The following is a 13,173-nucleotide window of genomic DNA, read 5'->3' as shown; positions in this document are numbered from 1 at the left end:
CCCTCACCTATGGTCACGAGCTGTGGGTAGTGACCGAAAGAACGAGATCGCGAATACAAGCGGCCGAAATGAGTTTCCTCCGCAGGGTGTCTGGGCTCTCCCTTAGAGATAGGGTGAGAAGCTCGGTCATCCGGGAGGGGCTCGGAGTAGAACCGCTGCTCCTCCGCATCGAGAGGAGTCAGATGAGGTGGCTCAGGTATCTGGTTAGGATGCCTCCTGGACGCCTCCCTGGTGAGGTGTTCCGGGCCCGTCCCACTGGGAAGAGGCCCCGGGGAAGACCCAGGACACGTTGGAGAGACTATGTTTCTCGGCTGGCCTGGGAACGCCTCGGGTCCCCCCAGAAGAGCTGGAGGAAGTGGCCAGGGACAGGGACGTCTGGGTTTCTCTGCTCAAGCTGCTGCCCCCGTGACCCGACCCCCGGACAGGCGGAAGATGATGGATGGATGGATCAATAGCTGCTGTAGTCAAACTTTGCGAAATGTGAAGCTGAAACGACAATGGAGAGGAAGATTTTTTCCTAAGTTTGTGCTCCTCAGACTTGGTGCGTTTTTTTACTTTTATTGATACACATCGAAACATTTCTCATTGCAGACACCATGAACGCATTGTTGGTATTATACTAGAATTCACTTTGAGACTATGTTCTGTAAGTTTGCAATGAATTTCCATCTCCCTACACACACTTCCTATCCCAGCTGTCACTGGGAAAGATGAGAGGTACACCCTGGACTAGTTGCCACTCCATCGACAAATGAGACAAACAACCTCACACGTAGTAACAGTTTAACATTTTCAACAAACGTTATAATCATGTTTTTGGAAAGAGAAAACCCACATAGGTGCAGAGAGAATGTGGAAACTCCACACACACGTCCCAGCTGAGGTTCGAACCGTCTTGCTGTGAGATGACACCAATGTAGAGTTCCCCAGCAGTGGACTTTTCCTGCTTTGTCCACTGTGGTACCACTTTAACTCTGACTGGCAAGACTGGGCCAGTAAAGTAAAAAAATCAGGGCTACATATCCTTCTCTGTAACACAAACCTTGCAAAGCCATCTCTACTCTAAACTCTCTGGTCACTGTGTTCCCAGTGATTGACAGATCGATCCTATATTCAGTGATGTGATAAAACAGACTTTCCACCACCAACTGGATCTCAATGTGAATTAAACAAATTCATAGCTTTAAATATTTAGCTTTAGTCTGGCAGCTGTAAAAGATGACGTCTTGGAAGTGTTGATTTCCACTGTTTGATTAATGAGAGCAAAAGGGAGGCAGGCGGGCACTTGTGTGCAGAAGAAACTGCTTGGCTTCCTTACAGCTCAGAGAGGAACCAGTAGTAAGTACATCTAATCAGATGTATCGACTGGTGAAATGCTACCACTCATGCTTCCGCTCATAAAGCTGAGGCATATTGTAATTAGCCTGGAATCAATTTGAGCATTCAGCTGTTACCCACAGACGCGCAGTGTGACTGGAATTCCTCCATTACTGAGAGAAGACTGGATTCTTTCAGGGAAAGGTTGGAGGTCAAGGTTTTATTGAATATCAGGTGCATAAATGTCATGATTTGTCTTGGATGTTTTTGTCTGCCTGTTTTCTCTCAGGTGATTAAGCCGAATAAGATTCTGTTGAGATAAATCACAGACATGCGTCTGCAAGTGCTGTTAATCTTGCGTTTCTCCACCTTCTGTCCTTGGTTCTGTATTGGATTTTTCACCGGCTGAGTGATGGAACTTAGCATGTTTGTGTTTTCACATCCGCTCACTTCATGGGTGGAATTGGCTTCATTTTTTGCTTTATGACTTTATGATCTAGACCATCTAATCTGAACAGTGGCATTTCTGTTAAAGTCAATTCACACCTGCAAATCTTCTAATTAAGTGATTAGAGAAGCTTAAAAATAAAAGGGTTTGGGGTCTGAAGCATCAACACCACCTCAGTGGAAGGCTGGAGGTGAGCTAAAAGCTGCCTCCAGTTAGTGCTTTTAAACAGTTGTTTGGTTTGACAGGGATGTGCAAACTGTTAATATGATTTCCCCTTTTTTTTTTTGTTGAATCCATTTACAGACTCGTGGAATCCCTGTTCACCCATCAAAACGTCACACACTCTGGATGAAGCAGGTCTATGCTCAGCTGTTTAGAATTTAGGATCCTTATCACTTCACTGTTGAGAGCGATCCATTGTTGTAATCAGAAGCATCTGCACTCTGAAGATCAGAGCATTGTGTCAGTGATTGGAAGTTTTCAGTCCCAGATACAGCAGTGTACACCACGCCTTCCAGGTTAGTTTCTGATGGTGAATAGGGATCTCATGTGTTATCTCATGGGATTGTGAGCTTTTCACCCAGAATGATTAATGCAATCCAAACTTTCCTCCTCTACCTGTATTGAGTAAAAGCATAGTTATTTGTAGTTTGGAAAGTAGAGTGATCAGAACAAGATACCGAACCCCATTTTGCCCACCAGTGGTTTCTTTCCTTTTTAAAATCTCTTGGGGTAAAAGCATCTGTTAATTGAGTGTAATATAATGGTTGTTATAACTAGGAATATGCTGATATTCTCTGATATTCATATTCTCCATTAAAGTTGACTAACAAACTGAGTTTACGCTCCTTAATGACATCATCTTGTTTCACACCCATCCTCTGCTACGGACATGGCATATCTGCCAATTGAGATATATCCTCCTTTGTTTATTTTGTATAAATGTCAGTTATTCTTTGAAAGGTTCGGGTGAGTCATTGAATTATTACCAGGCTTAAGTAATTACCTTTAAATATTTACATTAAAGTGAACAGAGGCAATAAAACTGTAATTTTATTTGTACGAGAAGTAATCGTTTACTTGCACCACTCAGGGGTCTAACTGTGGCAAACATAAGACTCTTGGACACAGAATAGCTGTGAGCAGACCAATGTCCTGAAAGAATTGTTCAAGCGGGGAAAATATGGTTTCAATCAGAATACAACCACAGGGAAAACAGGATGGTCGGTTGAAATGACAAGTTTTGTGTCCAGGCAGCAATGGGCACAAAAAATATACTGAGATGATGTGAGTTTAAGTAAATCTGGGAGAATTTGTTGGTTTCAGCTATAATGACGACTCCCTTGAGGGCCTAAAGCTTGTACTGAATGCTTATAGTTTGTGTAGTTTTCCATTGCAACTTTTTGTTACTTTATAACATATTTTTCACTATATGAGCCAAAGCCAAGAAAACTAAGCATTACAATTAAACTGTATTTCTGACCTGTGCATATTGCTTCTACAGGTGCCCATGGAGTGCGAGAGGAGCCCCAGTTTGTGACGGCGCGTGCAGGAGAGAGCGTCATCCTGGGATGCGACGTGTCTCACCCTCTGAATGGACAGCCCTATGTGGTGGAGTGGTTCAAGTATGGAATGTCGATGCCTTTCTTCATCAACTTTCGCTTTTACCCTCCTCATGTGGACCCAGAATATGCTGGTAAGATCCCAAATACAGTCATGTTTATATTTGCACCAATGTGCTCTAAAACCCTATATTTCTGGAGGCTGACAGGGACAGTTTGTGGTAGATATGTGCAATGCTTCTCTGTGGAAGTCCTATAGCTAACTAACTACACGCTCATCCACACAGGCAACAGAAATGAGCCATCTAGCAAGAAAAACAGTCTAATTTCCATCCAAGCAGAAATTCACGTGAGCTTTAAGGAACAGTCAGGAAGCTTGTTGTGGAAAATCCAAAAGTTTTTTAGATGGCCTGTTTTGCTTTATTTCATTACTCTCCAAACAGTGCAATGAACCCAGTTGTGTTTGTGGGAGAAGGATGTCATGACATCCTCATGACATCTGGCCTAGTTACATCTTGTGCTCGGCTCATATGAATATGGGTAAAAGGTAGTATGGGCTGTTTACATTTAGGGCAGATGCTCGGCGTCGCAGAAAGAGATTGAGACCGGATGACGCATGCATGTTATGATTAAACCAGTATAAAGTTGGTTCACAGTATGAAGACGGTGGACATTTTGTACATTCTGTATGCATATTTGCTGTGACAGTTTGTTCAATAAACTCCCCAATGGACTGCTGACCGACAGTGTACTCGGCCCTATTTTCTCCACAACATGTTCTGTCTGAAAGGAAAATACCAGCCAGTTGCAATGTTGGATTTAATTGTGTGAAATGTTGTGTGTGTTTGAATCTCTGGTCACAGAGACAGGGGGGTTGAGGTCAAAAGTGCCTTTATTTTATTACCCACGCACATCAGTGATACAATGGTACACCCTGGAGTTCAAATATGCATCACTGCAGCAGGGTGAAAGCGATGGATGTATCAAAAGAATTTCCTTTATTTTTTTTAACTTATATTTAGGTGTAAAATATAGATAATATATGATCTATCTTTTACATATACAGTATTGATTGGCTAAAATGTGACGAGTATGTGTAAATCAAAAAGCACAAATATTTGCGACTAACAGTCTTAAATCATCATCATTATTATATGTGAACTGCATTATCACAATGATGCTTCCAGAAACGGATTGTTTTCTATTCCATTTACGTTTCACTACTTCTGGTTTCAGCTGAGTGCCCATGTCATTTTATGGTCACGTTGTTTCGAAAGTGTGAAGTCATGGCTGTTTATTTTTAATGATTATACCCTCAAACGGAGAGAAACTGCAAGCATTATTTTTTATTTGATGGTTTTAACGTCCCTAGAAATTATAGAGAAGGCAAGAATGTATGTAATAGCAGCAGATACATGAGGATGACCATTAGTGAGATCACCGATCGATCGGCTGTTGACTTGAATCGGCTGGTTTTCAGCTTGACCTGCTATGACCACAGACTGGCAGAGTAAGTTAAAAATCTGATTATTCTTTTACTGGCCAAGTAAAATATTAATACAAACCGGTGATGTGCATTTCAAGTAAAGATATGATATTACCAGGTGACAGTTAAAACAAGATAGTCACATATCCAGATGATTGTCGCATAAACAATTTGACTTCATATGATTTAATGATTATTGAAAATGTTTTGGATTATTGCCCACCTCTAATGCAAACAGGTCAGACATTGCTGACAACTTGGAGACTCTCACTGGATTTAGCTCCTTTTACAGTTATTCTCAGCAACTTTTCTACCAAAGAAGATGGCCAGTGACAGATCTACAGGCTTTGGGCTGTACTGCCACACATGAGCACCTCTTTCTGCTTATATTCTGCTCAGTGTGTTGCACAGACAAGCAGCAGAAGCTACGAATGTGCATTGTCGTCCTTCTTATGTGTTCAGAGGCTTTGCACCACGTGGGAGAAAACAGCACCAATATCACCTGTAACTTTCTCTCTAATTGATCATTATACATATAATCAAAGCCAAAATAACACAGAAGCTGTTTTTCCTTAACTAATAGGCATGGTGATTTTGCCAGATGATGCCAAGGTTATGAAATCAAGATTTTGTCAGGGGGAGCAGCTTGGAAGTACCATAAATAATGCAGGTTACCATATTGTTTTAATGGGCTGCCTTTTGCCTTCAAAAGAAACAGAAAAACAAGTTAAATAAGAGCGGCTTCATTGGGATATTGGCTGAATTAATACATGTTATAGGACAGAGTACAGAGCAGGAGAGAAGCAAACAGATGGAACAATATCATTATCAATGTCATCTGGGTCCAAAACATCAATAGATGTTACAAGTATCATAAATATACACATATTTTTTTATATTGAGATGTGAAAAAGGGAAGATTTTAAGGACCTATGATCCAGTTGCTTGATGAGGGTCAGTTTGATGACATTTGTTCCATTAAAATGATCCACACAAGTTACCTGGTGCATTTTTATATACTATAAAATGTGTTGTAAAAAATCCTAATCAGCTGGTCAGACCTCAAAGAAAAAAATGAATTTAGCGCTACAGAAAATGGCCTCCAGGCGGTCCACAGCAGGATACCTTGTTATGTTTAGACATGACACGTCACCCCGAGCAAAATATTCACTGCAAACATGTTTGCCTGCAGGCTGCAGGGTACGTGCACAAAAAAAAATGGCCACAAGTTCAGTGCGTGCACCAAGAGAAGTCTGTGAAAGCTTTACAGAGCGTGGCAAAAAGCACAAACCCGAACCACTGTTTGGTTTTTAAAAAGCTACATTTTGTCAGCCAACTCATCAACGTGACTTCACCCTTTTTAAGAGCAGTTCTAACTCACTTGTGGACCTGTTGTCTTCCTGCAACTACTCCCCTCCCACGAGATTACAGGCTTTTGTTTCTGTGAGACTTGAGTAGAGATCCAGTCCATAATGCTGTGATAACAGCTTGAGCTTAACGGCTGCAGATAAAAGTACTTCAATTTATTTCTCCCTTACAGCGCATTGCTCCTCTTATTCATTTCTCTCATGTGTGAGAGAACATTTTGTGACCGTGTCACGTGATGATGTGGGAACCCAAAGTGCTCATACACCCACTTAAACATTTTAGAAGCAAAGTAACTTTAGGTGTTTGAATGTATGCTTTGGATAAAGAACACAAGAGGAAAATAAATCATATTTTTCAATTTCACTGTTCCTCACTTAAAATCGCTGCAGTTGATTATGGTTTTAATATTGCATGCGACTATGTGCTCAAGCTGATTTGGCATCTGCAGTCTTATATCCGTGATGTTAGTTTTGGCCTTTGCCCAGCAGGGATAATACGCTTCTACCAGTGGATCAGTCTGAGTCGGTGCATTCCAGTTTGTAGAAGGATGTTTTGTTTTTTTCCTTCTGGCCTTACTTGGTGGAAAGATTTTCACAGCGACGTTAAACCAGCACTTTCTTGACAGTGTTGTCTGATTGGCAGTGGGCTTACTAGGGTAGACTGTGATAAATTGACTTGGCGACAAACTAATTTCGACAGCTTTAAAGAGATGACATTTCCTTTAGAGGCAGCAGCTTTTTTCAGTCTCTGATTATTTATGTGCTGAGCTCAAGGTGAAAGTTGCTGTGGAGATGAGGGGGATTTCCCCTGCTGCCTGCTTTAGCTTTCCTTTCCTCTGATCATTAGATTTTAGAAATACTTCACTTTCTGGTATGGATTTTGATCCAGAGACCTTTTTTATGCATTTATTCATGTCTTAATAAATTAACATGTGTTTCCTCCATGTGAGGGGGAGTCAGCAGCTACAGACATTTTGGATGACATGTAGAGATGATGGCCATGATTTATCCTGGGTTTCCCAGGCTTTTTGCCCATTTCATGAAGTCGAGTCTATTTTCCCCCTGTGATCCTCAAAACGATAACATGGTATGATGGTAAAACTTGATTGATTCTTTAGATTTTGGGCACTTGACTTAGTAGTTACTCTGTGTTAAATTACTCTGCCCATAGTTTAATAGATTCATTAAGCCACAAATGCGTTTTTGTTTTAGCTGGACTAACCTCTTGGTCTATAATGTGTTACATTTTTGTCAAGATTGAAATAAAAAATTGTCCAGCAGTGCAGAAGATACTCTTTTTTTCTCAGTCAGTCTGTTGGTCACTGGAACAGTTCCTTACTCTGCGGCAGGATAAAATATGACTGCTGTCGTGCTTACATATGTCTGCTATAAATTTTCTTTTTCCGGCTTTAAACAGGGAAGTTTATTTTAAATAGAGCTCCCCTTGCATTGGAGAGACAAAAATGGGCAAAGACATTAGATTTCTGTGGAGCAATTAAGAATGGCAAGCCTCTCTTATTAATCCACGAGGCTAACAGAAGTTAAATACGTCCACTGTATTTTATAAAGCCTCTTTCACACATGCATCGCTTTTCAATATGGTAGCAACTGAGCATATCCCTGCCGTGTGTTAATTACCCCCTGGTGCTTTTCCGTGACAGATTGAGATGGCTATATGACTAAGTTGTACGCAGTAATATATATGTATCAGTTTTAACACAGCTCACGTCTGAACGGCTGCATCCACAAAAGCGGACGTGATCTGCTGTTCCGAACAGTCGGACCAGTCGTGACATAGAGTAAATAACACAGCTGTTCAAACTGTCCAATATGGTGTTAGCTCGTTTCTTTCATTGGAAGCTCAATAAAAAGCCGGAGTAATCTCAAGTTAAATAAAATATTTATTGGTGGAAACAAATTAAGTATATCAGAGCTGGACCCGGCACGACAGACCTCTCGAAGGAAATCCGTCAGACCAAGCCTTGATTTCTGGGTATATTTTGTATTTATATGACTTATTATTTCACATAGGTTGGACTCACATTCAACCAAGTATGATTGGACATGTGTAGGTTCAACATGCTTTGTCATATTCTCTGGATAAGCCAAACAATATGTGTGTGAATCTTGCACCTGCTTTCCCAGGCTAATTGTTTTGCCCTATGCCTGGATCATTTAAGGTCATATATTGTGTGCATCGTGGAAAAGTACAGAGACTATTTAATATGCACTTATAATGTCTAAGAACAAATCCAATTTTAACACTTATGAAACTTAAACGCAACAACAAGATGTTGTTTGTTTGTTTTTTTTCCAAGAGCTTGGAAAAAGGGCAACTGGACATTTCACCTTTCATCCAAAAGGCTTCATCAGTTCAAAACTAGATGGTGGTGGTGAGTATCATCTTAGAGTAGGAAGATGATACTTGTAGTCGAGAGGGTCGTTACAGTCACGTGTCACTGAACCCTCTGACCAATGTGCATATCGACGAGTCATTATCACCTCTGAATTGTCTACCTGCCTGAAGGGGAGAGCTTTTGTCACAGGATCCAAAGTGTGAATGGTTCTGAAGTGAACAAAAGAAAAGCGTCTGAGCTGCACCTGAAGCATCTGCTCAGTCTGACCGTCCAACTGTATTTTCGCCTGGTCCAATCCTGGCCTTTTAAAAAATTAATTTTAAATTAATTAATTAAATTAATTAATTTAATAATTTTTTTGTTGGCTTGATGTAAATTCTTATGGCAAAACTGATTCTTTTTCTAACAGCCACACTGTGACTACAGTGCAGTCAAACTCTTGTGAGTAAAATACTGACTGAATAAAAAGTGAGATTTGCACGTGTCCACTGCTGCTACGTTTTACACAACCTCTGCATGTTTGACACGATGGTATGAATTTTTATGGTGAAAGGACATTGTTTTGAGTAAACAGGGACTCTTTGAAGACCCTTATTTTACACCTCACTTTATGTACTGTCTCATTCGCATGAATGACGAATATCACACACGGACCGTGACTCTTTTTGTCACTTTCACAGGCAAGTCTGAATGAAACCATGTGGAACATTAACAGAGAAGTGACCAGTGTGTGAATGACGGAATGACTGAATGCCATGGCTTTGACAGGTTGATGAATCCATTAATTCTGCGTCTCTCGTGTGAAAAGAGCCTAATTATATCAGCTCGATGCACCCTCTTCTTCTGCAAGGGTTTAATGGTAATTTGCTGGAGTATTTGTGCCACCAGCTGTTTATCTCTACAGAATAACTCATGGTTAAATACTGTAACTGTAGTGGATGGAAAGAGGTACTTGCATTTGCGTTTGCTAATTTTGTAGATACTAGGTTAGAATTAAAGCTGCTTCTGAATGAATACCTGGTCTGTGTCTTTGATACTTCTTTGGATTAGCTGTGACCAAATGGTTACAAACTATACAACGTCTCGCAACAGTGTGTTGGTTTTACAGCTATGTTTTGCTAATTGTTGTCCTTTGGCCCATCATATAGGGGAGTTTTGCTCTACTGGTCACATAAACAGCATAAAGTCGAGATTTTGTCGAACTCAAGATTTAGTTTTCAGGCTGTATTGCAGGTTTTAAACGTTCAAATCTGTTCACAAACAGGTTAACTCTCTTATGAGAAACATGTTGCTATTAACATGGTCGATGCTAATGTACAGATCTCTTTGAAAGCCAGCTGATTGATTTACCCCGTCTGCATTGGATAAAATAAAAGGTTTCCTTTGCACTTTTCATCCCTCCTGCCTCCTAAGAGAAAAAGCAGATACGGTGAAAAAGGAAACTGGAAGAAATGCACATTCTTTGTATAGTCACATGCTTTGAAATAGTACATAGCTACTCCCAAAACGAGTGTGGAAACCTTGATTAGACTTATTTAGAAAAATAAAAACAGCAGTAGAAAATATACATCATTAAAAAGCCTTTTGGATGGTAACATCTTGTGCTGTTCTTTCGTGCAAAAAGTCTGGAAACGGGACCGAACCAACCCCTTCCTCTTGCTGCAGGGACGGAGGCTCAGGTGGGCCAAGTAGGCAAGGTTGTCAGGACTCCTGCCTGAGCAGAGATGTGGTGGTTTCTTTCCGCTTGGTCTGAGAGGAATGAGCTGTAGTCACATGTGGCTGACTTGGCTGGGATTGATCTGCGATGTTTCACATTGCTGCAGACTTTCAACTATTGCAGGACTGACATTCGTTAAGCTGGCTATATTTCTTCTGCACAGGCCGACCTGAAGCAGACTGATGTGTCGGTTTCTCTGAGGTTTGGCAAGCTGTGGGACTGTGCAGACAAAGGGAAACTATTTAATTTTACGGTCTTTTTTCTATGGGACACACAAATTGAAGAAGTAGTCATAGTTTTAGGATTGAGTAAGTGTAGCTGAAATGGAACAATTTTTCAATTTGTCTGATTTTTCTTCTTTCTGACACTTGTGGACCAATGTCTCTTCAAACTGATGAATGTGAATGGAGTGTTTTAGAAACTCCAGGACTGTACAGAGAAGATAACATTATACTGTAGCCAAAGTTCACCCTGGGCTATTATTTTCACAGTTATAAAATGACCAAAAAAATGTTATTGCTCCATTATACACATTACTCACATAACTGCCGATAGTCCAGAACAGCCCTGAATGTTTTTTGAAAAGCTCCAAACCTCAAAAAGAAAAGAGGTGAATTAAAAAAAGGTAATACACCCAAAGGTTTAAGAAATAGTTGGTCAGTATTTGTGAAAAGTGCAAGTACTCTAAGTTTTGGTTTCTCTGATTGTTTTTTTTGAGCAGTACCACCTCACACTGTCACAGTGCTCATAGTTGTTGGTATAGAGTGGTAATTACACTGTGAGGCTGAGGATAGCCTAAAATCCTTTTTTCCTTGGTAAAACTGTGTACAAAATGAAGTAATAGTTCAGTGATTATGAAATTGCTGAATACTCATAGTGCACAAGGTTGAGCAAACAGCAGCAGAACAACAAGTAGAGCAGTATTGATTATAAATAAAACAAATTCTTAAGGCTGGTCCTATGAGGGAAACCTCTGGGTCTGCCTTGGGGTCTCCTCTAAGTTTGACATGCCCAAAAAACCTCCAAAGAGAGGTCACCAGTCAGCTTCCTTGTTCGATGCCCAAACCGCTGTATGTTTTAGAGACTTCATCTGATTTAGTTTGCATTTTGCATCCTTTCAATGAGCAGAGCTAGACAGAGGGGAGAAGAGCTGAGAACACTCATGAAACACCAGAAGAGTGAGAGGTAAAGGGAAAGAGAATGATAGATGAGTCGCAGATTTAACAGTTCAAACTTGTCAAAGTTCCAGAGCAGTCCTTGCCACGCAGTACGGGCAGAAATAAACAGACCACGAGGCTGGTAAGTTCTCAAAATGAATCAGAGTATAACAACCTGCCTGAGTTTCCACAACTCATGGGGACAGATGCTGCAGCTTTACCGCACAGGCCATCGCCTCCACCGTTGCCAGGTCCACTGATCATAAATGACTTTTCAAACAGTTTGCTCAGTTTGGGCTTGTTTTCATAGATCGGGAAACACCAGCGCAGATATATCTGCGGTAGGATATCTCCTCCGATTTATAGGCTTGGTTTATTATTGTTCCACGGGTATCTCTAATTATGGGATCACCAAACAATATCCTAAGCACCATCTCCCTTCAGATGCCACCCTGTAAACTGGTCCCAGGAATGACCCTTCCAGTTCTGTTTTTTATCATTACAAAACATTCACTCACGCTGTCAGAGTTCTCTATAAGGAGCAATTGCTTGCTGACCACTCACACTTTTGTTTAAGTGCATGACCCAGACAACAGGCGATCTTAACGGTGGCTACACAGTATACTCTCTCAAACCACTTTATTAAGAGCACCTGTGCGTTCTAGTTCAACCCAATACAACAGCTCTGCCATGAATTATGCTTTCACGAAAACATTTTCGTGAAAGGGAAGAAAAACCAGCTAACTTTTCTTAAATATTTCTTTTAAATCTTTCCGTACAAGCCAATCTACTCATCTTCCCTGTAGAAACAGTACATTTCTGTTGGGGGGTCAAAGTTTGTCTGTGTATGTTTCTGTAACTGAATATAATCAGAGATACCTCTCAGTAGGAAATACTGTTCCATGATACATATGTATTTGGGGATTTTATCATATATTTAAAAGTGCAATGTCGTAAAGACTGCAGTTGTTGAGTATCACTGACAACCAACTGGTTTTGAGGGCTTCTCTCCTTGGTTCACAGTAAGAATGAGACTTATTGTATCTTTCTTTTTACAGCACTGAGATATAGGCGGATGTAGGCTGACGCCAACCTCCCACTCTGCCTCTTGTTGAACATTATATTAATGTTACATCATGGAGAAAAGTCACAGGTCACAGTCAAAGCTGCTGAGATACATAGAGGCTAACATTGTGCCTTCTTTAAACTGTGGCGATATCGAGGGATTAATGAGTTGAGCCAACCGCACGGGTTCTATTTCCTTTATGTTCGTCTGCGTTTGGTTGAAAAAAAGCTTTGTTTAAATTTTTTCTTGACAGCGGAAGAGGGGGATACCAGTTGAACACAGAGGAAGGACATGCATTGATAGCCAGGCAGCATTAAAGCGATGAGGAATCTGAAAATGGAGGAAACCGGAGAAAACAAAAGAAACAAAGCAGTCCTAAAGCGGCTCCAGACTACATTGTTGAATGGGCTTTTACATTGTGGAGGAGCTCCAAGCTGACTCGCAAAATCTGTCATTTTTCAGAAGGACAAGCCTCAGCAGTCATTTTGTGAAGTTCTTCTTTGCTACTTTGTTGAAGTTCTTCAGAATGTTTGAGACTGAGATTTAAATCTGAAATAGTGTCACTCCTCAGTGAAATCTGAAGTATGAGTTGGAGTTGGGGCGGTTGGTGGCGTAGTGGGTTAAGCAGCCACCCCATGTACAGAGGCTACAGTCCTCGCTGCAGCTGGCCCCGGTTTGAGTCCCGCACCGGACGGC

General features: G+C 40.9%; 1 protein-coding gene across 5 annotated transcripts in view; it reads left to right on the top strand.

Annotated features, from left to right (window-relative positions):
- igsf9bb (immunoglobulin superfamily, member 9Bb) overlaps positions 1-13,173 on the top strand; it is a 129,110-nt gene that overhangs the window by 32,187 nt on the left and 83,750 nt on the right. For all 5 annotated transcript variants that reach the window (XM_075486582.1, XM_075486580.1, XM_075486581.1 and 2 more), the window contains exon 2: positions 3,270-3,461. In XM_075486582.1, coding sequence (XP_075342697.1) covers positions 3,270-3,461 — 192 coding nt within the window. The remainder of the gene's footprint in view (positions 1-3,269; positions 3,462-13,173) is intronic.

Source organism: Odontesthes bonariensis, chromosome 16, assembly GCF_027942865.1.
Source record: "Odontesthes bonariensis isolate fOdoBon6 chromosome 16, fOdoBon6.hap1, whole genome shotgun sequence".
Taxonomy (NCBI): Eukaryota; Metazoa; Chordata; class Actinopteri; order Atheriniformes; family Atherinopsidae; genus Odontesthes; species Odontesthes bonariensis.
This window is presented reverse-complemented; position numbering and strand designations above follow the sequence as displayed.